This window comes from Pelecanus crispus, chromosome 18 (genome assembly GCF_030463565.1).
Source record: "Pelecanus crispus isolate bPelCri1 chromosome 18, bPelCri1.pri, whole genome shotgun sequence".
Lineage (NCBI taxonomy): Eukaryota > Metazoa > Chordata > Aves > Pelecaniformes > Pelecanidae > Pelecanus > Pelecanus crispus.
The window spans coordinates 528,005-554,687 of record NC_134660.1 but is presented as its reverse complement, the minus strand read 5'-3'; the positions used below and the strand labels follow the sequence as shown (position 1 = coordinate 554,687).

The following is a 26,683-nucleotide window of genomic DNA, read 5'->3' as shown; positions in this document are numbered from 1 at the left end:
GGGGGGGATCCAACGTGCCATTTGCATCCGGAAAAGGGGCCCGTGGGGGCCCAGACTGTGCCCGTGGGGTGTAGGGGTGCAGGTGGGGAGGGGGGCGGCTGGAGGAGTGGGGGGCACGTGCTGCTCCGTACCCATCTCAGCCGGGCGCCGCCATCCCTTGGCCACGGCAGCATGTCCCGTGCCGGAGCCGGCGGCCCCCCGGGTGTCCCGGGGGCTGTGGGGGGGGAGGGGGTGCAGGGGCGCTCCCGGCCCCCACCTTAGCTCCGCCGCTGCTCCTGGTCCCTCTTCTTCTGCTTCTCCCGCTGCTTCTCCGCCTTCTCCTGGGCCTTGCGCTCCTTCTCCACGGCCAGGCTCAGCTCCTTCAGCTTCCGCTTCAGCACCGTGCGGTCCTGCGAGCTGCCCACGCCCAGTGCCTGCCGGCACAGCCGGGCGCTGGCAACGGGGCCACGCGACCCTCCCCATGGCCTTGGGGTGCCGGCACCCCTCTGCCCGATGGACTGGCTCGCTGGGGTACCTGGAGCCCCCCTGCACTGCCTGCCCATCAGGATTATCTTGCCGAGGTACCTACAACCCCCATGCACTGGCCCCTTGGGGTACCTAGAACCTCCCGTCTGCCTCCTTGACTCATCTATTGGGATACCTGGAACCTCCCCCCACCTCCTGCCCCGTGGAGCAGCCAATTAGGACAAGAGGTCTTAAGTACCCTGTGATGAGCCCGTTGGCGTACCTAGAGCCCACCCAGCCCTCCTGCCCTTGGAGCACCCGGTTGGGGTACCTAGAACCCACCCAGCCCTCCTGCCCTTGGAGCACCCGGTTGGGGTACCTAGAACGCACCCAGCACTCCTGCCCCATGGAGCACCCCGCTGGGGTACCTAGAACCCACCCAGAGCTCCTGCCCCATGGAGCACCCCGCTGGGGTACCTAGAACCCACCCAGAGCTCCTGCCCCATGGAGCACCCCGCTGGGGTACCTAGAACCCACCCAGAGCTCCTGCCCCATGGAGCACCCCGCTGGGGTACCTAGAACCCACCCAGAGCTCCTGCCCCATGGAGCACCCCGCTGGGGTACCTAGAACCCACCCAGAGCTCCTGCCCCATGGAGCACCCACTTGGGGTACCTAGAACCCACCCAGAGCTCCTGCCCCATGGAGCACCCCGCTGGGGTACCTAGAACCCACCCAGAGCTCCTGCCCCATGGAGCACCCACTTGGGGTACCTAGAACCCACCCAGAGCTCCTGCCCCATGGAGCACCCACTTGGGGTACCTAGAACCCACCCAGAGCTCCTGCCCCATGGAGCACCCACTTGGGGTACCTGGAGCCTGTCGTCCTGTGATGAGCCTGTTGGGATACCTAGAACCCTAGAGCTGTCACATGGGGCACCCTGTTGGGATACCTGGAACCTCTTGCCCTACAACTGTTGGGGTACCTGGACCCCCCACGCCCCAGCAGAAGGGACCCGCCTCCCCAGCCCCGTACCTTGAGCTTGGCCCCGTCGAGGTGCAGCAGCCGCGGCCCATCGACGCCATGTGCCGAGAACTCCTCCACGTACTGCTCCAGGTTGAGGCTCTCCAGCCACTGCCCCACCTGCCGGCACGTCCAGCCCGCGGCCGCGCCGGGCGGCTCATCCAGGAACTGAGCACAGGGGGCCGGGCATTACCTGGGGGGGTCCCCACAGCACCTAGCGAGGGTCCCACGGCCCCCCCGGGCTCACCTCGTCCGAGGACTGCGACAGGGTGTGGTAGGGGTAGGAGCACTTGGCGGCGGTGGGGCCGGGCAGGCGCGGGCTGGCGCTGGGCGGCGGGGAGTCCTCGCTCAGCGTGGAGTCCTGGGGCGGCACGAGGGGCGAGGGCGGGGCTGGCCCCGCTGCCCCCAAAGCAGCCTGCAGCCCCCCAGCTCCCTCCCTACGGCCACCCTGCCCTCAGGGCTCTGCCTCCCTATGGGGCTACCAGACCCTGTGGGGCTTGGATCCCCCTAAAGCCGTCCTTGCCCTATGGGTTTGATCCCTCGCCCTAGAGTTACTGACCCTACGGGGCTCTGAACCCCACTCATAGCTGTCTTGGCTCTATAGAGCCTTGATCCCCTCCCCTATAGCTGTCTCAACTCTATAGAGCTTTCATACCCTCCCCTATAGCTATTTGATCCCCTCCCCTATAACTATCTCAACTCTATAGAGCTTTCATACCCTCCCCTATAGCTGTCTTGACTCTATAGAGCTTTCATACTCTCTCCTATAGCTGTCTCGACTCTATAGAGCTTTCATACCCTCCCCTATAGCTGTCTTAGCTCTATAGAGCTTTCATACCCTCCCCTATAGCAGGCTTTGACCTCTCCTATAGGTACCAGCCTCCTCTACAGCCCCCTGGCCCCACAGGGCTCCTGCACCCTCCCCTGCACCCACCCCCCCCACAGGGCCAGGACCCCCCGCTCCCGGGCACTGACCTGGGAGGCGGATTTGGCGGGGCTGAGCCCCTCGTGCCGGGGGGAGCCGGCAGGGGACGCGGAGCCGGGGGAGGCTGAGCCCCTCGCACCGTCCGAGAACCAGGAGAAGGGCAGGAAGGGTGACCCCGAGGGGCGGCCGGGACCCTCCACCGCCTCCCTGGGGACAGAGCCACGTTAGGGCCCGGGGGCCGGCCCCGCGCAGCCCCCCCGGCCCGGGGGTCCCTCACCTGCTGCCCACGGACAGGCGGTTGCTGCCCTTCTCCTTCCGGGCCTTGCTGGAGGACGCGCGGCGCAGCGTCACCCTGGGGGGGGACAGGTTGGGGGGGGAGTGGGGTGCCCCCTCCCCCACGGCCCCCAGCACCCTGCCATCCATCCGCAGAGACCCCTCCATCACCTTCGGAGGGTCCTCCTCCCTCCGTGCATCCCTCCCTCCATCGTTCCATCCCTCCATCGTTCTGTCCCTCCATCTATTCCTCCATCTTCCCATTGCACCTCTCCATCCCTTTGTCCATCCCTCCCTGCATCCCCCCTCCACCCCTTCCTGCATCCCTCTATCCCCCTCCTCTATCCCCCCCATCCCTTCCCACATGCCTCTCTCCCCCCCATCCCCCTCCATCCCTCCCCTGCCCCCCCAGGGCCAGGTCTCACCCCAAATCCAAGAACTTCCTCCGCGTTTTCTTATCGAGCCCCACGGTGGGGCTGGCCGGCTCGGGGGGGCTCATGTCCCGGCTGTCGTCTGCGGGAGGAGGACGGGGGTGTCACCCACTGCCCCCCGGGGGGTGCCGGGGTCCCCGCGTGCCCCGGACCGGGGCGGGGGGGCCTCACCTTCGCTGTGCCGCTGGGGCCGGGCGTCGCGGCGGGCGAAGCCGGGCGAGCTGTCGGAGCTGTGGCAGGACTTGGGCGAGGGGGTGCCCGCCAGCCCCTCCTGGGACGAGGCGTTGGTGAGGGGCCGGTAGCGGCTGAGGGGCGGCGAGGGGGCCGGGGGGTCCCCCAGCACCCGCCGCACCGCCCCCGCCTCGAAGGAGAACTCGGCGCTGCGGGAGAAGGGTGAGGGGGCCGGGGGGCCGCCATCGCCCTCGGCTCCCTGGGGGGCACACGGCATGGGGGGGGTGTCAAACCCCTGCGGCCCCCTTTGGGGGGCCCCCCATCCCCTTCTACCCCCAGCCACGGGGTGTGCGTCCCCCCGACCCCTGCCCTGGCCCCAGGGTGCCCCCCAGCTCACCGCCGCCTCGGGCCCCTCGTCGCCCTCGGTGGAGCTGGCGCTGTCTCGCAGGCGGGAGCGCGAGGGCCGGTGCCGGCGGCCTTTGGCTAGCAGCCGGGCGCGGGCCTTCTGCAGGCTGCTGTCCAGGCGCGGCGTCTCTGGAACCACAGCGGTAAAATCTGGGGGTGAAAGAGAGACCGGGGCAGAGAGAGAGAGAGAGACGGACAGACGGACGGGGTGGGCAAATGGATGGGGAGGGATGGACGGGCAGGGAGAAGGGAGGGAGGGATGGGGACGGGGAGAAGGAGACGGATGGACAAACGGAGAGGTAGGGACAAGGAGATACAAGGAGGGGATGGGTGGAAGGACGGATGGACAGGGAGGGACGATGTGGACGGACGGACGGATGGACGAACAAACAGGTAAGGAAAAGGAGACGGTGGACAAACAGGGGGAGGGCCCAGGAGATGGGGAGGGAGGGAGGGAGGGATGCATGAGGCCAGGCAGAAGCGACGGAGGGACAGACGGATGGTTGGGGACAGCGAGACGGGGACGGGAGAGGTGGGGACAGGCAGGAGGGGGCCGGCCCGGCGGAGAGGGGACAGAGGGGCGCGGGGAGGGGGCAGGAGAGTCCAAGGAGGGGCAGGGGACCCCAGCGCGGAGGGGGACGGGGAGAGGGGGGCGTTGGGGATGTGGGTGAATGGGGCAGGGGACAGGGGGACAGACAGAAGTGTTCAAAGGGACGCCCCGGCACGGCGGGGGGCAGCCGGGCTCCCCGGGGACAGAGCCGGGAGCAGCCCCCGCCCCGCCGCGGCCCCCCGCACCCCGGCTCCCCGCACCCCGGCCCCCCGGAATGGCTCTGGGCCACATCCCCAGCTGTGTCCCCATGTCCGTGTCGCCCTCTGCGTGCCCGTGTCCCCATCCCACGCGTGTCCCCACCATCGCACCTGCATATCCGTGCCCCACGTGTGTCCCCACCCTCACACCCCCGTGTCTGCGCCTCACGCGTGTCCCCACCCTCACACCCCCGTGTCTGCGCCTCACGTGTGTCCCCACCCTCACACCCCCGTGTCTGCGCCTCACGCGTGTCCCCACCCTCACACCCATGTCTGCGCCCCACGCGTGTCCCTGTGCCACCCTGCCCCACACGCACCCTTCTGCAGGTGGCTGCGTGCCCCTCGCCTGTCCCTGTGTCCCCAGGTGCGTGGTGTCCCCAAACCCAGCTATGGAGCCCCCCCCGTCCCTGCTGGTGGGCAGGAGACGCCCAGGGCAGGTGGGGGCCCGCGGGGGCAGCACCCATGGGTGGCTCTGCACCCCACGGGCCCGCGGGGACTCACCGAAAACCTCATCTGCATCCTGCAGTTTGGAGACCGACATGGTGGGACCGAGCTGGGGGCAGAGGGGACAGTCAGGGAGGGGGGGCCCCACGCGGGGGGGCGAGGGGGAGCGGGAAGGGAACCCAGACCCCAGCGTGTCGCCCCCCCACACCCTCCCAGTGTCCCCTCGCAGCGCTGGGGGGGCACAGGGCTGGGGGGGGTGGGGGGCCGGGGGGCGGTGGGTGCTGGGGGGGGTTGTAGGGCAGCCGGGAAGGGGTTAATCCCCCGTGCGGGGGTCTCGGGAGGGGGGGGGGATGTCTGGGCTTGGGGGGGCAGTGCCGGGAGCGGGGGTGTCACTGGGAGGGGACAGCGCTGGGGGGGCTGTACCGGGGGATGGGGCTGTACCGGGGATGGGGCTGTACCCGGGGGGGCTGTACCGGGGGACGGGGCTGTACCGGGGATGGGGCTGTACCGGGGGATGGGGCTGTACCCGGGGGGCTGTACCGGGGATGGGGCTGTACCGGGGATGGGGCTGTACCGGGGGGGGCTGTAGGGGGATGGGGCTGTACTGGGGGATGGGGCTGTACCGGGGATGGGGCTGTACGGGGATGGGGCTGTACGGGGATGGGGCTGTACCCGGGGGGCTGTACCGGGGATGGGGCTGTACGGGGATGGGGCTGTACCGGGGGACGGGGCCGTACCGGGGGATGGGGCTCTACCGGGGATGCTGTGCGGGGCCGGGGATGCTGTACCGGGGCCGTACCGGGGCCGCTGTCCGGCGGGTGGGGCCGCACCGGGGGTTACGCCCTGGTCCCCCCCGACTCACCCGCGCTCCTCGGGCATCCTGGGCGCTCCCGCCGCCGGGCCGGGCCGAGGGCGCCCGGGAAGCGCCGGGGAGCGGGGCCGGGCCGGGCGAGCGGGGCGGGGCGGAGCGGGGCGGAGGGCGCTGCGGAGCCGGGCCCCGCCGGGCCGGGGGCCGCGGGGGGGGACAGGAACCCGGAAGCGGCCGGGAGAGGCGGGGGGGGGACCGGGGCCAGCGGCCCCGCACCGCCCCGCACGGCTCGGTCCAGGCCCGGCCCAGGCTCGGTTCAGGCTCGGTCCAGGCTCGGCTCAGGTCCGGCCCAGGCTCGGTCCAGGCCCGGCCCAGGCTCGGTTCAGGCTCGGTCCAGGCTCGGCCCAGGCTCGGCTCAGGCTCGGCCCAGGCTCGGCCCAGGCCCGGCCCAGGCTCGGTCCAGGCCCGGCTCAGGCTCGGTTCAGGCTCGGTCCAGGCCCGGCCCAGGCTCGGTTCAGGCTCGGCCCAGGCTCGGCCCAGGCTCGGTTCAGGCTCGGCCCAGGCCCGGCCCAGGCTCGGTTCAGGCTCGGCCCAGGCTCGGCCCAGGCTCGGCCCAGGCCCGGCCCAGGCTCGGTTCAGGCTCGGCCCAGGCTCAGCCCAGGCTCGGTTCAGGCTCGGTCCAGGCCCGGCTCAGGCTCGGTCCAGGCCCGGCCCAGGCTCGGTTCAGGCTCGGTCCAGGCTCGGCCCAGGCTCGGCTCAGGCTCGGCCCAGGCTCGGTCCAGGCCCGGCTCAGGCTCGGTTCAGGCTCGGCCCAGGCTCGGCCCAGGCCCGGCCCAGGCCCGGCCCAGGCTCGGCCCAGGCTCGGTCCAGGCCCGGCTCAGGCTCGGTTCAGGCTCGGTCCAGGCCCGGCTCAGGCTCGGTTCAGGCTCGGTCCAGGCTCGGCCCAGGCTCGGCCCAGGCTCGGTTCAGGCTCGGCCCAGGCCCGGCTCAGGCTCGGCCCAGGCTCGGTTCAGGCTCGGCCCAGGCTCGGTTCAGGCCCGGCCCAGGCCCGGCTCAGGCTCGGTTCAGGCCCGGCCCAGGCTCGGCCCAGGCTCGGCCCAGGCCCGGCCCAGGCTCGGCCCAGGCTCGGTTCAGGCTCGGCCCAGGCTCGGCCCTGGCTCGGCCCAGGCCCGGCCCAGGCTCGGCCCAGGCTCGGTTCAGGCTCGGCCCAGGCCCGGCCCAGGCTCGGCCCAGGCTCGGTCCAGGCTCGGCCCAGGCTCGGCCCAGGCCCGGCCCAGGCTCGGTCCAGGCTCGGCCCAGGCTCGGCCCAGGCCCGGCCCAGGCCCGGTTCAGGCTCGGTTCAGGCTCGGCCCAGGCTCGGCCCTGGCTCGGCCCAGGCCCGGCCCAGGCTCGGCCCAGGCTCGGTTCAGGCTCGGCCCAGGCTCGGTTCAGGCTCGGCCCAGGCTCGGTTCAGGCTCGGCCCAGGCTCGGTTCAGGCTCGGCCCAGGCTCGGTTCAGGCTCGGTTCGGCCCCGCTCGGCCCGTCCCGTCCCGGCCGCGGCGGTGCTGAACGGACAGCGCCTGCGGGGCGGGCACAGGGGCGCGCGCACACCGGGCACGCGCACACACACCCCGGGCACGCGCACACACACACCGGGCACGGGCACACGCACACACACACTGGGCACACGCACACACTGTGCACACGCACACTCACACACACACCGGGCACGCACACACTGTGCACACGCACACTCACACACACACACCGGGCACACACGCACTGTACACATGCACGCACTGTGCACACGCACACTCACACACGCCGCGTGCAAGCTCACACTGTGCACACACGCACACTCACACACCGGGCACACGCGCACGCACCGGGCACACACGCGCACTGTGCACACCGACACGCACACTGCCTGAACACGTTGCACGCACCATGCGCACACTCACCGCACGCGCACACACACACACATATACGCACACTCTGCCCTCCCCAGCCCTCCCATGCCCCCATGGAGACACTGCCCTCCCAGTGCCCCCCCAGTGCCCCCCCACCATTCCCAGTGCCCCCAGTGCCCCCCCACCATTCTCAGTCCCCCCCATCCTTCCCGGTGCCCCCAGTGCCCCCCCACCATTCTCAGTCCCCCCCATCCTTCCCGGTGCCCCCAGTGCCCCCCCACCATTCTCAGTCCCCCCCATCATTCCCAGTGCCCCCACTCCTCCCAGTCCCTCCCTCACCGTTCCCAGTGCCCCCCCACCATTCCCAGTGCCCCCAGTGCCCCTCCACCATTCCCAGTGCCCCCCATCCTTCCCGGTGCCCCCAGTGCCCCCCCACCATTCTCAGTCCCCCCCATCCTTCCCAGTGCCCCCACTCCTCCCAGTCCCTCCCTCACCATTCCCAGTGCCCTCCCATCATTCCCAGTGCCCCCCCCGTGCCCCCCGCCGGCTGACGGGCGCGGCGAAGCGAGGCGCGGCACGAGCCTAGGTACATATATATATAGTATATACACCCACAGGTACACGTGTGAGATTAAATAACCCCAGCACCCCCCCGGGGCTCTCGCTCCCCGCCCCCCCCTTAAATACGCCCCCCCCAAGTGGCTCCAATCCAGTCGGACCCCCCCTCCCCGCCCCCCCGCCTGCCCCCCTCCTCCCCCTCCCAGTATAACCAGCTCTGGCTCCCAGTTGCCCCCACATCCAGTTACTGTCGGAGACTCGGTACTTCGGGGGGGGGGGGGGGGGGCAAAATAGAAACAAAAACTAAAGGGGTCCCCCCTGGGCCGAGGGGCTGGGACCCCCGGCTGGGGCCGGCCGGTGGGGGGGGGTGTGTCCCAGCCCCAGAGAAATACTGTGATTTATGGGGGTATGTACAGTGGGGGCGGGGGGGGGTACCGCCCCCGCCCTGGGGGGTCCCGTGTGCCCCCCCGCCCAGGGAAGGCGAAAGCCCCGGGCTCGGGGAGGGTGCTGGGGGGGCACCCCCCGGCCGTGCCCCCGCAGCGGGGGTGCCAGGCAGCCCCCAAAACTCGGGGGGGCCGCTGCCCCCCCCATGCCCGCTGCGGGGGTTGGCAAAGGCCGGGGGGGGCAGTGGGGGGCGGGGGGGGCATTTTGGGTCCCCCCTGCATGGCAAAGGCCCGCAGCGTCCCGGGCACTCGAGGGGGGCTGGGGTCGGGTCGGGGCGGGGGGCCCAAAGGCAACCGGTGCCCCCCCGGCCGGTGCTCAGGGAGGGTCCCAGGAGGAGGAACTGGGGCTGGGGGGGCTTCCAGCGCACCCCTCCCGCTCCCCAGTATGGCTCACATTTGGGGGGCATTTCTGCCTCCCCCAACCCCCAGCGTCCGAGCGGGGTGTCTGGAGGGGGGGGTCACGCCGAGGGGAGGGGGGCTCTTGGGGCGGGGGGGGCCGTGCCCCCCCCGATCGGCCCATCACGTCACCACGAGACTCACACTGGACACAGACACGAACGCGGGGTGTCCGCCCCCCCCAAACCCCCCAAAACGCACCGCAGCCCCCCTCTCCGCTGTCTGTGCCCCCAGGGGGGACGTGGGGGGCACCAGGAGGCCTTGGCGGGGGTCTCGCCTCCTCCCCGGGGGGGAAGGGGTGGTGGTGGGGTGTGTGGGGGGACGGGGCTGGGGGGAGAGGGGGCCCCCCCCCGGAATCGCTGCGGTTTGAGGGTGGTTTAGGTCGGGTTGGAATTTTTCAAAGTCTGCAGCTTGGCCTCCAGTTCGGAGATCTGAAAAACAGCAAAGGGGAGAGGTCTCAGCGGGGGGGGCCGGGGGGGGCACGGGGACAGGGGTGGGGGCAGGGTGACGGAGGGGGGAACATGGGGGGGGGACAGGGCAGGGGGGACAGGATGGGGACACGGGGATGGGGGGGACACGGGGATGGGGGGGACAGGGATGGGGGGCACAGGGATGGGGACACGGGGTTGGGGGGCACAGGGATGGGGGGGACAGGAATGGGGACACAGGGATGGGGATACGGGGGGGGACAGGACAAGGGGGGCAGGACATGGGGGTGCTGGGGTGGGGGGAGAGCAGGGCTGGGCGGAGGGAGGGGGACACAGGGACGGGGGGCAGAGGGACAGGGATGGGGACACGGGGATGGGGACACAGGGATCAGGGGGGCAGAGATGGGGACATGGAGATGGGGGGCACAGGGATGGGGACACGGGGACGGGGGGCACAGGGATGGGGGCACGGGGACAGGGGCAGGCGGGGGGCACAGGGACGGGCGGGGGGCTGCAGGCAGGCGGTGGGTGAGTCTCTGTGGGACGTCAGAGGGACATTTTGGGGGGGACGGAGGGCACATGGGGGGGCTCTGCTGGGTGCTAGGGGACCCCCCCCCACTGCCCGCCTGCGCCCTGGTGCCCCCCAGCCCGGCGGGTGCCGGCCCCCCGCTGCAACCCACGGCAGCCCCCCGGGCACTGCAGGATCCCGGGGGATCCGGTGACCCTGCGGAGGATCTGCTATGACCCAGCACAGCTCTGGCCCCGCCCACTGGGGGGGATCCAGCGTAGCTAGCGTGGGATCCGGGGCGATCTGTTGTGGGATCCAGCATGGCCAGCATGGGATCCAGCTCCCAACAGAGGATCGGGTGCGACCCAGAGCCTTGCGCAGATCTACCAGGAACCACTGCGGGATCCCGCGCAAGCAGCCCGGGGTCCAGTGCCCAAGAAGGTCTCGTTTGATCCGTTACGGGACGTCGGACCCTGAAGCAGGATCCACTGGGACCCAATCCCTAGGCAGATCCACTGCAATCCAGTTTGGGATCCAGTGCCAGGAGGAGGATCGGGCGTGCGCCAGCACCCGAGCCAATCCACTGCGATCCGGTGCGGGGCACGGTGGCGGGAGCACGATCCGGTGGGAGCCGGTGCCCAAAGCAGATCCACCGCGATCCGGCGTGGGATCCAGCGGCCAGAGCTCAGTCCAGAGGGGAGCCAGCACCCCACGCGGCTCCGCTACCGCCCAGGGTGGGATCCAGCGGCTGGCACGAGCCGGCGCCCGAGCGGATCTGCTGCGATCCATCCTGGGATCCAGCGGCGACGGGAACCCACGGGCCGCGCCGGCGGCGTGGCGGGGAGCGGGCGAGGTGGAGCGGGGCTGGGCGGCGGCGGGGGGCCGAGGCCAGGGCTGGACGTGCCCGCGGCGCTCAGGGGCAGCCCGCGTCCCGGCGCCCGGTGCCCACCTTCTCCCTGCAGCTTCTCCATCTCCTCCTTGTGCACCAGCTCCGACTCCTCCAGCACCCGCCGCTGCGCCGTCTCCTTCTTCAGGAACTCGATCTCCCTGCAGGGGCCGGCACGTGGGTGCGCGTCACCCCCCCACCCAGCACCGGGGGGACCCCGGGGAGGTGGGGCGGGGCGGGGGGGACCCCGGGACTCGGTGTCAGGGAGGGACCGTGCTCAGCGGGGTGGGTCGTGGTGCCCGGGGATCAACAGGGAACGGTCCCTGCCCAGGGGTGAGGGGGGTGAGGGATGAGGGGTGCCCAGGAAGGAGGGGTGCCCAGGGGTGAGGGGTGCCCAGGATGAGGGGTGCCCAGGAAGGAGGGGTGCCCAGGGGTGAGGTGTGCCCAGGGGTGAGGGGTGCCCAGGAAGGAGAAGGTGCCCCAGGGAAAGTTTTTCTGCCCAGGGGATGGTCCCTGCCCAGGGGTGAGGGGGTGCGAGGGATGAGGGGTGCCCAGGGATGAGGGGTGCCCCAGGGATGAGGGGTGCCCCAGGGATGGTTCCATGTCAAGGGGGAAGGTCCCTGCCCAGGGGTGAGGGGTGCCCAGGATGAGGGGTGCCCAGGGATGAGGGGTGCCCCAGGGATGGTTCCATGTCAAGGGGAAGGTCCCTGCCCAGGGGTGAGGGGTGCCCAGGAGTGAGGGGTGCCCAGGAAGGAGGGGTGCCCAGGAGTGAGGGGTGCCCAGGAGTGAGGGGTGCCCAGGAGGCAGTGGGTGCCCCAGGGACAGTTTCTGCCCAGGGGATGGTCCCTGCCCAGGGAACAGTTCATGCCCACGGGACGGTCCCATGCCCAGCGACAAGGGGTGCTCGGGAAGGGGGTGGGTGCCCCAGGGATGGGTGCCCAGGGCCCGGCGCTGCCCTCACTTTTGCTGGTACTCCTTGATGAGCCTCTTGGCCTTGCTGTATTTGCGCTCCAGGGTCTGGTACTGGGCCTGCGTCTCCTTGAGGTGCTCGTCCACGGCCTGGCAGAGGTTCTGCGCCTCCATCCAGTACCCCTCCAGCTTCTCCATCCGCTCCTTGTTCTCCTCCACGCTCTGCTCCAGCTGGGCCTTCTCGGCCCGCCAGCGTGCCTTCTCCTGCTCCAGGCACTGCAGCTGGGGGACAGCGGGGTCAGGGCATGGCACGGCATGGCACGGCACAGCCAGGGAGCAGGCATGACATGGCATGGCATGGCATAGCACGGCATGGTGTGACATGGCATGGCATGGCATAGGCAGGGAGCAGGCATGACATGGCATGGCACGGCACGGCATGGCATAGCACGGCATGGCATAGCACGGCATGACATAGCACGACATGGCATGGCATGGCATGGCACAGCACAGCATGACATAGCATGGCACGGCATAGCCAGGGAGCAGACATGACATGGCATGGCATGGCACAGCACAGCATGACATAGCATGCCACGGCATAGCCAGGGAGCAGACATGGCATGGCACAGCACGGCATGACATGGCATGGCACGGCACAGCCAGGGAGCAGGCACGGCATGGCATGGCATGGCACGGCACAGCCAGGGAGCAGGCATGACATGGCATGGCAGGGAACAGCACAGCATGACATGGCATGGCACAGCACAGCCAGGGAGCAGGCACGGCATGGCACGGCACAGCACGGTGAGGGGTCTCGGCGGGAGGTGTGGGGAGCTGGGAGGGGCTGGGGGAGGTGGAGATCCAGGGGGGCCGGGGGAGATGGAGAGGCCCCCCCGCCTGCAGGGAGCTGGGGCACCCGGACCCGCTCACCTTCCTCTTCAGCTGCTGGATCTCAGCCTCGGTGACCGCGTGCTTGATCTGGAGCTGCGAGAGGAGCCGGGCGTTCGCACGGAGTGGGCACGTCCCCGCACCACGCCTGGGCGTGCACCCAGGTGCGGGCATGCTCCCCTGGCACCCCCCGTCCCCTCCTCACCTCCTTGAACTTGTGCACCAGCTTTTCGGGGTCCATCTCCACGGGGGAGAGTGTGTCCTCGTTCTCGGCCAGCTCGAACACCTCGATGGCCATCTCGCCACTGGGGAACATGGGGCTCATCTCCTCCTCCTCGTCTGTGGCGTACTCGCCCGTCTGCAGAGGGCACGGGGTGGCGTTGGCACGTGGTGATCCCCAGCCTGGCACCCCCTCCCCACCCCACCCGGCGAATCCGAGTCACCGGCCCCGCAGCGGGTGGGGGGACCGCGCCTGTGCCCTCCTGCGCGGGTGCCGTCCCACTCACCTCCTCGTCATCCTCGGTGTACTGGGTGTAGCGCTGCTCAATCATCTCCCGCTGCCACCGCTCCTGTTCCAGCGTCTGCTGGATCAGCTGCGCCACCTCGCTCTGCTCCCCCGGCTTCTCCCGCCCGATGAGGAACCTGCAGGGACGGCGGGGCTCAGCCGGGGACGGGGGGCTCTGACCGCGGGGGACCTGGGGGGACGCCCGGGTGGCACAGCCGGGGGACATCCCTGCTGGTCCGGGCGGTGCTCCCGGGGGTGGTGGATTTGGGGGGGATGTTATGGGGCCTGTGGATGAGCTGGGGGGGCTGGGGGGACCCTGGGCTGATATGAGGGCATTTATGGGGCCTGTGGATGAGTTGGGGGGCTGGGGGGACGCTGGGCTGATATGAGGGCATTGGGGGGGCAGAGGGCACTAGGCTGGCACAGGGCGGGCAGTGGGCATGGGCACTGGGGGGGCAGAGGTATTTTGGAGCAGCGGGACAGCCCAGCCTGGGAGCCGGGGTGCTCTGGGGACAGGCTATGGGGCAGGGTGCTGCAGGGTGCCCTGCACGGGCTGTGGGGCTCCCTCGGCCCCCCCAAACCCCTCAGCCCCAGGCCCTACCGGACACGGCCCTTGGTGTTCCTCAGGACGGAGGCGGCGAAGCTCTGCGTCACCCCAACCAGGCTGGTGCCATCCACCTCCACGATGAGATCATTCACCTGGATCCTGGGGACGAGGCGGCCGTCACGGCAGGGCCACCCCTTGCCCGCCTCCCCAGCATCTCCCACTCCGAGGAACATCTGGCACATCTGCCTGCTCCCACGCCAGCTCCTCCACCCCCGCCCAAGCCTGCGGGCGAGCGGCAGCAGGGGCCCGGGTGGGCGTTTCAGGCCAGGCAGCCCTTACTTGCCGTCCCGGTGGGCCGCCCCGCCCTCGGTCACCGTCTTGACGAAGATGCCCAGCTTCTCCAGGCCCATGTCGGCCCCTGCGCCCATGCCGATGATGCTGATCCCCAGCCCTTCGGAGTCTGCGGAGACAGAGGGCCGTGTCCTGGGGGGGTGGCAGCGGCCACCCAACGCCGAGGGAGTCACCTCCAACCCCTCCCCGCGGTGCTGTGGGGGCCACGGGGCGCGGGACGGGGCGAGGACCCACCTTTCTCCAGCTCCACGGGGAAGAGGTCGAGCCGCTCCACCCTCTTCTCCAGCTCATACTCGGCCGACGCAGCCATGGGATCGACGTCTTCATTGCGGCGGTCGTAGTCTTCGTTGGAGTAAGTGCTGAAGACCTGCGGGGTGGAGGGAGCTGCTCAGCGCGGCGGCGGGATGGGGTGGGCAAACACCACAGCCGCCCACCGCAGCCACTCACCGCCCCCGCACCAGCAGCACCCGTGGCCAAGGGGGCATCCTGGGGCAGGGGGGTCCCAGGCAGGGGCATGGGGGTGTCACTGAGCCTATGGGGCACTGGAGAATCCCCCCAAGTCATGTCGTGGAGCGAGGGGGAATCTGAGGAAGCACAGAGGTTTGGGGTGGCCCCGGGAGCAGTGGTGCCGTGCCCTGCGCCCCATGGCAGGAGGGATGGGGGCTGGGGTGGGTGGAGAGAGGGACGAAGGGGTGGATGGATGGAATGGCAGATGGATGGATGGATGGATGGAGGGATGGATGGACAGACGGATGGAGGGAGGGAGGGATGGGTGCATGGATGGATGGATAAAAGGATGGGCAGAGGGATGAATGGATGGATGGGTGGAAGGATGGATGGATAGAAGGATGGACAGGTGAATAGAAGGATGGATGGATGGATGGATGGATGGATGGATGGATGGATGGATGGATGGATGGATGGATAGAAGGATGGATGGGTGGATGGATGGATGGATGGACAGACGGATGGATGGGTTCATGGATAGAAGGATGGATGGGTGGATAGATGGATAGAAGAATGGATGGATGGATGGATGGATGGATGGATGGATGGATGGAAGGATGGATGGGTGGATAGAAGGATGGATGGATAGAAGAATGGATGGATGGATGGATGGATGGATGGATGGATGGATGGAAGGATGGATGGGTGGATAGAAGGATGGATGGATAGAAGGATGGATGGATGGAAGGAAGGAAGGAAGGATGGATGGAAGGATGGATGGATGGATGGAAGGAAGGAAGGAAGGATGGATGGAAGGATGGATGGATGGATGGAAGGAAGGATGGAAGGATGAATGAATGACGGGATGGATGGGTTGCAGACGGATGGGTGGGGTGTGTGAGCACCGGCTGTTCTCAGTCACAGTTTGGGGAGGGCAGAACCGCCTTGTTCCCCCGCTGCTCCCCTCACCCCTTCCCCAGCTCTCAGCCCAGCACCGTCTCGTGGCCCAGGCTGCCCCGCGGGAGCAGGGAGGGCTCTCCCTGGGCACAGCCCCTTCCCTGCACCTCGCCCCTGCCTGGGCACCTCCAGGCAAGCCCGGGCTGCCAGCCCGGAGCCGGGGCACCCAAGCCCCCCATCGTGCCTGGGAGAGGTAAATCCCACCGTAAGTTTGGGGTTGGTTTATTCCCCCAGTTTCCACCTGGCAGGTTCAACCTCTGCCTCCCTGTGCTCACCTGGAGGTCTGGGCACAGGGAGCACCAGGGGCTCTGCGGCCCTCGGGGGTCCCCCGGTCACCCCCGTCCCCAGGTCTCCGTCCCCCCCGTGCCCACCTCTCCCCATCGGGCTTCCCTTGCCTCTTTGGGCACCAAAGAGGGGTCAACCTCGGGGCTGGGGCTGCACACGCATCGTCCTCTAACATGGTGAATCCCTGGGGACACTGACGCCCAGCGCGGGATAGCCCCAAATCCTCCCACGCTGGCTCCGGAGGGGCTGGGGCACCCCCCCCCCGCTCACCCCAGGGCTGGGTGCCCCCGTGCCGGGCACCGAGGTGCTCCTGGCCGAGGTCGGACGTGCCACGGGATGATGTCCCCGGCCCAGAGCCAGAGGGAGTGGGGTGCCGTGTCCCCGCACCCCGGGAGGCTGCCAGCACCCCTCTCCGGATGGGGCCAGGCGCTGAGCCTGGCAGATGTCCCCAGAGGAGCCCCGGCCCGGCGATACCGCCGGGATTAGGGATAACATCGCTTCGCTAAAGCCTCCCGACAAAGGGTGTCAGGGATGAGTGTCAAGGGCCATCGCACAAAGCCCGGTGACACCCCCAGATGGGCAGCACCCCCCCGGCTGGCACCCCGGGGTGCCAGGGAGGAGCGGGGCAGGGGGCCGCACACGCTCCCCGGGGGGTTGCGGGCACCCGTCCGCACATCCCGGCTGGCCCTGCTGTGCCCCCCACTCCTGTCCCCGGGTCCTGGGGGCTTTGGGATGTGGAGGGGGCCTGGGGTGGGTGCCAAGGGAGAGGCAGCCGGAGCCAGCACATGCCCAGGGGAAGGGGGTGCTGGTGGGTGCCCCCATCCCTGGGGGCAGGGTGCCTGCTTTGGGGCGCGTGATGGGGCTGGGTGGGGGTCCCCAGGACCCCCAGCCTCCACCCCCACAGTGGGTTTGGGGGGCTCAGCATCACCCATGTGCCGGGGGGGAAAGCTGGGGCTCTTGGACGCCGGGGTCCCCTCCCCACCTGCACAAGGGACCCCCACCCTCACGCTGTGGTGGGCCGCGGGTAAAAGCGAGCGGCTGAAGGCAGTGCTGGGGGGGAGCGGGGCACCCCAAAAAGCCCGGCTGCCCATCCATGGAGGGGGGGGACACCCTTCCGAGGGCCGGCCTGGCCGGTTCCCACGGGATGGAGACCCCCCCCCTCCGCAGCAGCCACCCGGCTCGCTGCCACCACTGTCCCCTGCCCGGGCCACGGCGGTCCCCGTCCCCCTGTCCCAGGTGGGGCCACCCACCCGCTCTGACTCAGAGCCAGAATATAGGCCGGGGCTCTAAAAATAACCCAGCTCCGGCACAAAGCAATTGCTGCTCCTCCGGTCGGGGGGATTCGAGCAGGAGAGAACACCCCGAAATAGCTGCACGACCCCTTCTCCCCCTGCCCCATCACCAGGGAGCACCCGAGATGGGGACCCCAACCCCAGCCAGGGTCCCCGCCGGGGAATGGCGGGGGGACGGGTGATGCTGCCTCCCGCCTGGCCATGCCACCAAGACACTTCCCCTTCCTCCACTTCCCGAAACGGTGCAGAGTGCCCGGCTGGGCCCGTGGTGGAGGCAAATACCCCCCCCCAACCGCCACTTCATCCCCGGGGACCCCCGGTTTGGGAGGAGCCCTGGCACCGAGGGACCCCCGAGGACCAAGGGCAGAGGGTGGCAGTGGGGCCACCGCACCCAGCGCCCCGCACCTGCATATTTCGGGCATCCCCACCCAAAATATGGGGTGGGTCTTGGCGCGTCCCAGGCATGGCGGTGGGTTGGCGGTGGGTGCCATGGCCCACCCCAGCGGGTCCCGGTGCCACCCCTCCCCGTCACAGCGGCCCCAGGGTGGTCCCTTGCTGGCGGGGGGGTGGCCCAGGCCATGCCAGCGCAGGGCCCTTCGTTAGCGGGCTCGTTAGCCAGGCCCAGGCGGCCGCCCTCCTTCCCCCAGTGCAAGGGCACAGCCAAGGGACACCGAGCCCCATGGCTTGGGGGGCACAGACCCCCATCCCACATCCCTGTCTCTGGCTCCAGCCCCCCTAAAAGGGTGGTTTTGGGGGGGTCACACACCCCACCCTGGGCAGCCCCACCCCCGGGGGTACCCCCCAGCCGCCCCCCGCCATCCCCAGGCGGTCTCACCTGGATGGGGGCCGTGCTGAACTGGATCTTGCGGTTGGGGACGGGCTCCTCTTCCTCAGAGAGCCCGGGGATCTCCACGCAGCCCGACTCGGGCTCGTACAGCCCTTCGGCCTCCTCCTCCTCCTCCAGCCCGCTGCCCCCCGAGTCCTCCCCGAGCCCGCTGTAGGCACTTATGTCCACCAGGTCCGCCTCGGAGAAGTCCTCCTTCTTGGCCTCCTCATAGGCATCGCCCTCCTCCGCCCGCTCGCCCTTGACGCCCTCCTCGCCTGCGGCCGCCCCCAAGCCCCCTTCCAGCCGGGGGGCGGTGGGCGCCGGACCCTCGGCCCCCTTGGCCGGTTGGGGCGTGGGCACCTGTTCGCCCGCTGCCGTCGCCTCCTCCTCCTCCTCCTCCTCGGCCTCGCCGCTCTCCTCCACCTCCACCGGCTTGATCTTGCAGACCTCCTGCACCCGCGGGGCAGCTGTCTCCTTCTCCGCCGGCCGGCTGGTCTTCCCCGCTGCCTTCTCCTCCTCCGGCGGCCGGGCACGGGCCGGGGCGGCGTGGCCATCACCCAGCCGTCCAGCCTCGGGGCTCGGCAAGAAGACCCGAGGTCGCTTGCCCACCACCTTGGCGTTGAGCGGTCCACCTGCTCGCCCCGGCGCCTTGTGGAGGTTGTTACGGAGGTCGGCCTTCTCGAAGACGGCGCTGAGCTGGCTGACGGTGGGCGAGACGGCTTCGGTGTCCAGCTTGTCCAAGGACTCGGTGCTGCCGTTGAACCTCACCACCACGTCCAGCTTACGGTCCTGGAAACCGGCTCGTTCCTTACGCAGCAAGAGCTTGGTGGTGGTGGCCTTCTCCTGCGGGCTCCTCTCAAAGATCTTACGGGTCTCCTGCAGCTTGGAGAAGGGCTTGTCGGGTTTGGAGTCGAAGCGGCTGACCCTCTCCGAGACGCTGGTGCCCAGCTTGAGGAGGTTGCCCTGGTCCATGCTCTCGCTGAGGCTGCCGGCCCGGGGCAAGGAGAGGCGGACGGGCTTCTCCTTGGCCTTGGCCAGGTCACAGGCGCCCTCGGGGCCCGGCGCCGTCCCCATCTGCAGGAACATGTTCTTGATACGGTGAACGTTGGAGCCGTACTTCTTACCCCGGCTTTTCTTGCCATCTTCGCCGTCGGCCTCCTTTGTGGGCGCCAGGGCCTGGATGGTGGCCTCGTAGGCGTTACGGTGGGGGGACGCGCTCCGGAGACCCCCGCCGCCCGTCGCCCCGCCAGACGGGGACCCCCCGCCGGCGGCCGCCCCGCCGCCTGCCTCCGTCCTCAACATGCCGCCACCGGGCCTCCGCACCGCATCGCCCGCCGCCGCTGCCGCCACCGCCGCCGCCGCTCCCCCCGGTCGCGCCGCAGCCCCTCGCCGGCTACAGCGGCATGGGGAGGGGGATGCCGCCGGGGGGGGGCCACCACCGGCACACCTGCACCGGCCCGCGGGGGGCTGCGGGGCCCGGTCAGGCCATGTCCATCCCGGGGGGCCCCCTCCGCCCTGGCCCTCCTTCCTTCCTCCCTTCTCCTCCTCTTCCCCTTTCTCTGTGGCTGGTGATGGAGCCGCTGCTGCCTGCGATCTGCCCGCCCCGCTGCCCGCAGAGCCCTCTGGGTCTTAGCGGCGCGCTCGCTCTTCCTCTTCCTCGCCGCCGCGCTTCGGCCTGGCCGCCGCCACCGCCTCGGCCCAGCCACGGGGACCCCCCGAGACCCCCGCGGGCCACCGAGATGCCCCACGGTCCCCTCCCCACACCCGCACGGGGGTCCCCTCCCTTGGCACGTCCCCGCAGCGTCCGTGCCGTGCCGCCCGCGTCCCCCGGCTTGCCCGGTGTTGTCACACCCCCCCAGCTCTGTCCCCATGTCCCCCCCCAGCTCTGTCCCCATGCCCCCCCCCCAACTCTGTCCCCCCACCATGCCTGTCTGCTTCTGCCCCTGTGCCCCCCTCCCCCAGTTTTGTCCCTGTGGCCCCCAGGCTGGTCCCTACGTCCCCTCAGTCCCGCCCCTGCACCCCCCAGTTTTGTAGCCACGTCCCCTGGATCTGCCCCTACACCCCCCCATGCTGTCTCCATATCCCCTTGCTTGTACCCACGTCCCCCCCATCCCATCCCCATATCCCCCTGCGTCTGTACCCCCGTCCCCCCATCCTGTCCCTGTATCCCCCCGAGTTTATATCCATGTCCCCCCATCCCATCCCCGTATCCCCCAGACTCTGTACCCCCGTCCCCCCCATCCTGTCCCTGCGCCCCTCCTGGCTCTGCCCCCGTGTCCCCCTGCTCCTCCCCCTGCATCCCCTCAGTTTCATCCACGTCCCCTTGCTCCCATCCCTGGGGACCTCCACACACCCATGCCCAAAGTCCCCCCACCCCGAGGTGTCCCCACGGGGACCCTTTTACTTTCTGTCCCCATAAATCCCTCCTCGGGGTGCGGCACGTGCCCCCCGGCGCCTCCCCCCCGGGGTGGCAGGAGGGGAAACTGAGGCAGGGGGACCCTGGGGCAGGGGCCGTGGGGCTGCTCCCCGGCCTTCCTGTCGGGTTATATTTTGGGGGGTAATTTGGGGGTTTGCTGTCTTCCCAGCAGGCACCGGGGTGGGGGGGCCAGGGCCGAGAGCCTGGGGCCGTGCTGGGGGTCCCTGCTGCGGGACGAGCCCCCCGAGGGGCCGGGGCACAGGGTGGGGGACACCCCTGCTCCCACAGGCGGGGGAGCGCGCGGGCGCCAGGACCCTGCAGATGCCCCGCGTCGCAGCCTCCCGGCCCTTTGTGCGTGACGCGGCGTGACGAGGCGTGACGTGACGCGACATGACGTGACACGGCACGACGTTTCCCCCCCACGCGCGCACACACACACACGCACGGCCACCCCCTTCCCCTTCCGCCGCCATCCGCAGGGCCTGGCCCCCCGCCACCGCCAGCCCCGCGGTACCCAGCGCCCTGCGCTTCGTCCCGCCGAGGCCCCCGTCCCTCCGCACCCCCGGGCACGCACACGCGTGGGCACGCGTGGGCACGCGCGTGCTGCCGTCATGGTGCCATGCAAGGGCACACGCGTGTGCGGGGCAGCGGCGCTGGCAGGCTGCCTGCCACACCGGCGTGTGTGTGTATGTGTGTGGGGGTCAACCGTCCCCAAATGTCCCCCCCACCCCGCCGTGCCCCACCGCGCCCCGTCCCGTGCCCCCGATGCCGCCCCGCTACCCATGAGTGGGGTCGCCAGGGCGAGCCCCCCAGGGACACCCCCACGGGATGCGGGAGCCAGAGGGGTTCGGTGCCACGGGGCCTTGGTGGCGGGGACGGGGTGTCCCCCGCCGTGTCCCCGGTGGGACCCCCCCAGCGGGCCCCCCCCGGCCGGGCCAGCCCCGCTGCCTCCGTCAATCAGCCCTGGCCGCGCTCCCGGGCGCTGGCGAAGATGGAGGCCCCCGAGCTGCTCCGGGTCTGGGTGCTGGCAGGCGAGTGGCAGCCCCCTCGCCCCCCAGGGGGGACGCGGCCGGGCCGGGGGGGACCCTGGCGGGGAGGGGATGGGGGGACCCCCAGAGCGGGGTGGGGACAGGGGGTGCTGGCGGGAGGGGACGGCGGGGATGTGGCTGCGACGTGACCGAGCTAAATAAAGCCGTCCTGTCCCTGGTGCCAGCCGGGTTTGGGATGGGGGGGACCGAGCGGGACCTTGTTGTGGCGGGGCCAGGGCGAGGGAAGGTGCTGCCCCTGTCCCCCTCCCCGTCCCCATCCCCATCCCCGTCCCCATCCCCGTCCCCTCCTAAATACAGCCCACCCCGTTGTCCCGGGACACCTGGCACCCCAGGGATGTGTTTCGGTGCCAGCCGGGTGTCCTGGGAGGGGCGACGGGCACCTGTGGGTCACCCTGGGGTCTCTGGGCAATGGGGAAACTGAGGCAGGCGGCAGCCGCGTCCCCCAGCCCGGGCTCCAGCCCCCTGCCTGGCTGCAGCTGCGGCCCTGGGGGGGTCCTGGGCCACCCTCCCCGACCACCGCGTCCTCCCCGACCACCGCGTCTCCTCCGAGACCGGAGCCATCTTCGTCCACGAGCTGGAGCGGGAGCTGTTCCAAGAGGCCTTCCTCACCGGGCACGAGGATGACGGTGGTGAGGGGCAGGCCAAGGGGGTGGGGACGAGGGGGTCCTGCGGTACCTGGGTTGGGAGGGGGGTCTGGGACTGTTAATGGGGGGCACTGGCTAATGCGTGCTCCCCAGCAGGCACGGCCCCAGCTGGGCCATCTGTCCGTCCGTCCGTCCGTCCCTCCATCCGTCCATCCCACCCTCCATCCATCCATCCCACCCTCCACCCCATCCTCCACCTCCCTCCCCCACCACCCTTCCACCCACCTGGGGACCCCCGGCCACCGCCCCATCGCGCTGCTGAGCCCCCCCGGGCACAGCGCCCCGACCGAGGGCTGGGGGTCGCCTCAGTTTGGGGCCATTCGGCTCAAAAAGCGGCTCGGGACCCTCCTGGGGCAGAGCCGGCGCAGGGACCGGCCACGCGCCCTTGGTGGGAGCGGTTGGGTGGGGCAGGGCCTGCGGGGCGGGGGTCCTGTCCCCATGGCTGTGTCTGTCCCCACCCATCCGTGTGTCCCGGTGCCCAGCAGCCGCCCCCATCACCTTCCAAGCCCACCTCCGGGACCACCCCAACCTGCCGCGGTGGCTGCGGTACGTCCAGCGGGACCCCCACCAGCCGGGCTACCTCTATGGCTGCCCCACGGCCGCCGAGGTGGGCACCCACACCATCGAGGTAGGTGCCCACCCCCACGGCCCCGTGCCAGGGGGGGACACGGGGGGGGTGGGGGCGTGGAGCCGGCATCTTCGGGGGTCTCCGCGTGGCTTGCAGGTGCTGGCATACAACCGGCACACCTACGGTACGGTGGCACAGCGGCTCGTCATCACCATCATCCCCGCTCCAGGTAAGGGCTGTGCACCCCCAAATCACACCGGGCTGTCCCGGAACCCCCCAGGCTGGGCGCGGGGTCTGCCCACGGGCGCCACGTGTCCCCCGCAGACGGGGAGCCACCGTACCAGGGCGAGTTCCTGGTGGGAAACAGGGACGTGGAGGAGCTGCTGCCGGCGGACGCGCGGGAGATCTTCCTGCAGGCCACGGCCACTGTCTGGGAGCGGGACGACCTCCACGTCGTCAACGTCACCTCTGCCCTGGACCGGGGCGGCCGCGTGCCGCTGCCCATCAAGGGGCACAAGGAGGGGTACGGGCAGCCCGGGGGGTGCTGGGGTTGTTCCCGGGCAGACCCCCAGCTCCCGTGCGTGGGTTTTGGGGGGCCACCTCCAGCCGGTCCCCCCCTACGCAGGGTGTATGTGAAGGTGGGCTCCCGCGGCGCCTTCTCGCCGTGCCTGGCGTCGGCCGCCTCGCCGCAGAGCCGCTTCCGCTGCAGCCTGGGCCAGCAGCCCCTCGCCTCCTGCTACGACACCTTCGCCCCCCGCTTCGCCATCCGCTGGTGCAACCTCACCCTGGTGAGACCCCCGCCCCCCCCCGCCCCGTGCAACGGCCCCCACGGGGACCCCCCGCCTCCCCTAACCATCACCCCACTGCAGCTGCAGGTTTCGCCCAGCCCCACGGCGCCGGGGCCAGTGTGGGGTTCCGGGGTGCTGGAGGAGGACGGCGACTTCCAGCCCCCCACCGAGGTGCCCCCCCGGGACCTGCTGCCCGGGTACCTGGTGACACTGCTGGTGCCGCTGGCGGTGGCTGCGCTGCTCTGCCTGCTCCTGGGCCACCTCATGTGCTGCCGCAGGGAGGGAGTGTGAGTCGGGGGGCTCGCTCAGGCCGGGGGTCCTCCCGCCCCACCCCAGCCAGGGCACGGGCACCCCAGACTGGGTGCCCCTTCCCCGGCCATCGTGGCCCCAGGACAACCTGGGGGTGGTGAGAGCCCTTCTCACCATCTTTTTTTTTTTTTTTCCCCTTTTCCCTCTGTTTTGCAGACAAAAACGGAACCTGCAGACGTCTGAGTAAGTCCCTGCGCCCGGGCTGAGCTGCGCGGGTGCTGGGGGGCTGCTCAGGGGGCTCTGCCGTGGCCAGGCAGAGGGAGGGCTGGCGGGGATGGGGACGGGGACGGGGATGGGGACAGGACAGTGGGGATGGGGACAGGATGGTGGGCAGTCGGCTGCCTGGGGGATGTTACAGAGGTGGGGGACCCTAAAGGTCTCCCCACCCCAGAGGGGCCCCCCAGCCCCCCTCCTCCTCTCCCCACCCCTCGGCACCCCCCAATAACCCCCCACAGACGCGGGCTGGAGCACAAGAGCTGTTTTACTTCAATAGCCTCGGCTGGACTCAACACCAGAAAGGAAGACCCCAGTGATGGGGTGCAGACCCCAATGAGGGGTGGGCAGACCCCCAATGATGAGGGACAGACCCCAACGATGGGTACAAACCCCCAGTCATGGGGGACAGACCCCAAGTGATGGGGTGCAGACCCCCAGTGATGGGTAGGCAGACCCCAGTGGTGGAGGGCAGACCCCAGTCATGGAGGCAGACCCTACTGATGGGGTGCAGACCCCCAATGACGGAAGGCAGACCCCAATGATGGGGTGCAGACCCCCAGCGATGGAAGGCAGACCCCAGTGATGGTAGGCAGACCCCAGTGATGGAGAGCAGACCCCAATGATGGGGTGCAGACCCCCAGTGATGGGTAGGCACACCCCAGTGATGGGGTGCAGATCCCAATGATGGGTTGCAGACCCCAATGATGAGGTGCAGACCTCAACGACAGGGTTCAGACCCCAATGGTGGGTTGCAGACCCCAGTGATGGGGGACAAACCCTAACAATGAGGGGGACAGACCCCCCCCCCAGGCCCCTCCCCAAAGGGATGCGGGTGGGAACGCGGGGCGCAGCACCCAGTTGTCCTTCCCCCTCAGCATCCAGCTGGTCCACCACACCAGCATCCACGGCGACACGGAGGAGCTGAGGCGCATGGCCGGCAGCCGGGACGTCCCGCGGCCCCTTTCCACCCTTCCCATGTTCAACGTCCGCACGGGCCAACGCATCAACCCCATGCCCACCCCCCGAGACGGTGCCCGCGTCCCCCTCCTCCCACAGTGAGCCGGGGCGGCGGGTACCCGGGCGACGCCAGGATGATGCCAGGGATGGGGATGGACGAAGGGGCGTCATGATGCTTTTGGGGACACTTCGCAGGGGACAAAAGCCCGGCAGCGGGCAGAGCCCAGCCGGACGGGCGACCGCCCGTCCGGCTGGGCTCTGCCCGCTGCCAGGCTATTGCCTGGCGCATTTTGGGGGGGGCTTCCAATATTTGGGGAGGGGTCATCAGCAGCCATGTGCATCAGTGGGGCAATACAGGACACCTGCGTCCTATTCCCACCCCCTCCAACCTCATCTGTCCCACCTGGCCCGATGAAACCCTTAAATAAGAGCTGAGGGAGCATTATAGCCCCTTTTTGGGGGGGGGATAGGCTGTTTTCTTCCTGTTTTCCAGGTAATGTGGGTGGCTGCCTTGCTGTCACCTCTCTGGGGGGCTGATCCTGCTGAGATCTGGGCTGGGGGGGGGGGGGTTGGCTGATAAAGGAGCTGTTTAGCGATGTGAGGTGGCTTCTCTGCTTGATTTTTGGTCCCCTGCAAGCAGCCCAGCCTGGCCCCAGTGGCTGTGGTGGTCTTGGGGTGGGAGGTTTTGGGGTGCTGCGCTGGGCTCCTTCTGGCTGCGAACGGTGCCTTGAGTTTGCCGGTTCTCTGCCGCAGCCAGCCCCAAAGCTGGATGTGCCCTGGGGCTGGGGTCCTGCTGGGGGGGGGGGGGTTTCCTGGTCTGTCCCTTCTGTTTGGGGGGGTCCCGCTCCCCTCTGTCCCCCTCTTCAGCTGCTTTGCTCCATCTGCGTGCCCTGCTTGCACCCCCTCCCACCCTGCTCCGTCCGAGACCCCCTGCAAAGTTTTGGGCTGACCCTCTGCGTTCCCCCCCCCCAGCCCTGTGAGGGGAAGGGGCTCGTGGAGAGCAGGTTGGGGATGGGGACAGGGACAACGGGGGGGGACGCAGTCCCAGGGACCCACGATGGCACCCCCCAACATCCCCCGGCTCACCTGGGTGCCTGCGTCCGGCAGGATCTTGCCTGGAGCCCCCGGCCGCGTGCCCCTTCCACCGCGCAGACCCAGGCATCCCGCTCGGCACCCCCGTAACCCCTCCCCGGCCCCCCCGGGGGTCCCCCCAGCCCAACCCCGGCCCCTCGCCTCCGAAGAAAGGGCCTCTTTCAGGGCAGCCCCCCCTCGCGTGGGGCAGGCGCCAGGGTGGGGGTTAGGAAAACACGGGGGCCGGTGAGGAACAAGGGGAGCCATTGACGGGCCAGGGCAGGGAGGAGAAAGGCGGCATTGAGGCCCCCTCCCGCTGCCCGCGCGGCCCCCGCGCTGCCGGGGTCTCGCTCGTGCCCACCGTGAAGGTGCCCCGGGCAAGGCGAGCGTGGCACGTGGTGGGCACACGCGTGTGCTGCTGGCGCGCGGTGGGCACGGCCCGCCCTGGGCACACGCGTGTGCTGCTGGCGCATGGTGGGCACGGCCCGCCCTGGGCACACGCGTGTGCTGCTGGCGCATGGTGGGCACGGCCCACCCTGGGCACACGCGTGTGCTGCTGGTGGCTGCCCGGCTCCCTTTGCACGAGCGGGTGTGCACGGCGTGTGCTGGTGCGGGGGGGACACCCACCGTGGGTGCGGGGGGCTTGCGCCGTGGCACGCGCCGTGGCACGCCTGTTGCAGCCCCGGGTGAGCAGAACCCCCTGCCCCAATTTTGGTGCGTGTCTCTGTGCCCTCCCTCACCCAGCTGCAATGTCTGTGCCCCCCCCCCCTCCAGCTCTTCCTTTTGGGGGGGCACCCTGGGCTGAGTGCCCCCAGCCT

At 70.1% G+C, this 26,683-nt stretch overlaps 3 protein-coding genes across 3 annotated transcripts; 1 reads left to right on the top strand and 2 right to left on the bottom strand.

Moving 5' to 3' along the window:
* Positions 1-257: 257 nt before the first annotated feature.
* SAMD14 (sterile alpha motif domain containing 14) lies at positions 258-5,018 on the bottom strand. Its single transcript, XM_075722953.1, has 9 exons — positions 4,979-5,018; positions 3,663-3,820; positions 3,266-3,524; positions 3,089-3,176; positions 2,668-2,742; positions 2,441-2,597; positions 1,713-1,826; positions 1,478-1,633; positions 258-413 (listed from the first exon to the last, which is right to left on the bottom strand). The coding sequence occupies exons 1-9, from the start codon at positions 5,016-5,018 to the stop codon at positions 258-260; spliced, it is 1,203 nt and encodes a 400-aa protein (XP_075579068.1).
* A 4,374-nt stretch (positions 5,019-9,392) lies between these two features.
* PPP1R9B (protein phosphatase 1 regulatory subunit 9B) lies at positions 9,393-19,149 on the bottom strand. The gene is made up of 10 exons (XM_075722952.1): positions 17,857-19,149; positions 14,275-14,407; positions 14,029-14,149; positions 13,744-13,848; positions 13,144-13,279; positions 12,843-12,995; positions 12,680-12,733; positions 11,799-12,028; positions 10,890-10,998; positions 9,393-9,446 (listed from the first exon to the last, which is right to left on the bottom strand). Exons 1-10 carry the CDS (start codon positions 19,147-19,149, stop codon positions 9,393-9,395), a joined length of 2,388 nt encoding a protein of 795 aa, XP_075579067.1.
* Positions 19,150-21,179: 2,030 nt separating this feature from the next.
* SGCA (sarcoglycan alpha) lies at positions 21,180-24,896 on the top strand. The gene is made up of 9 exons (XM_075722956.1): positions 21,180-21,294; positions 21,789-21,941; positions 22,439-22,584; positions 22,681-22,753; positions 22,849-23,047; positions 23,150-23,312; positions 23,394-23,599; positions 23,778-23,804; positions 24,713-24,896. Exons 1-9 carry the CDS (start codon positions 21,255-21,257, stop codon positions 24,894-24,896), a joined length of 1,191 nt encoding a protein of 396 aa, XP_075579071.1. The 5' UTR covers positions 21,180-21,254.
* The last annotated feature ends 1,787 nt before the right edge of the window (positions 24,897-26,683 follow it).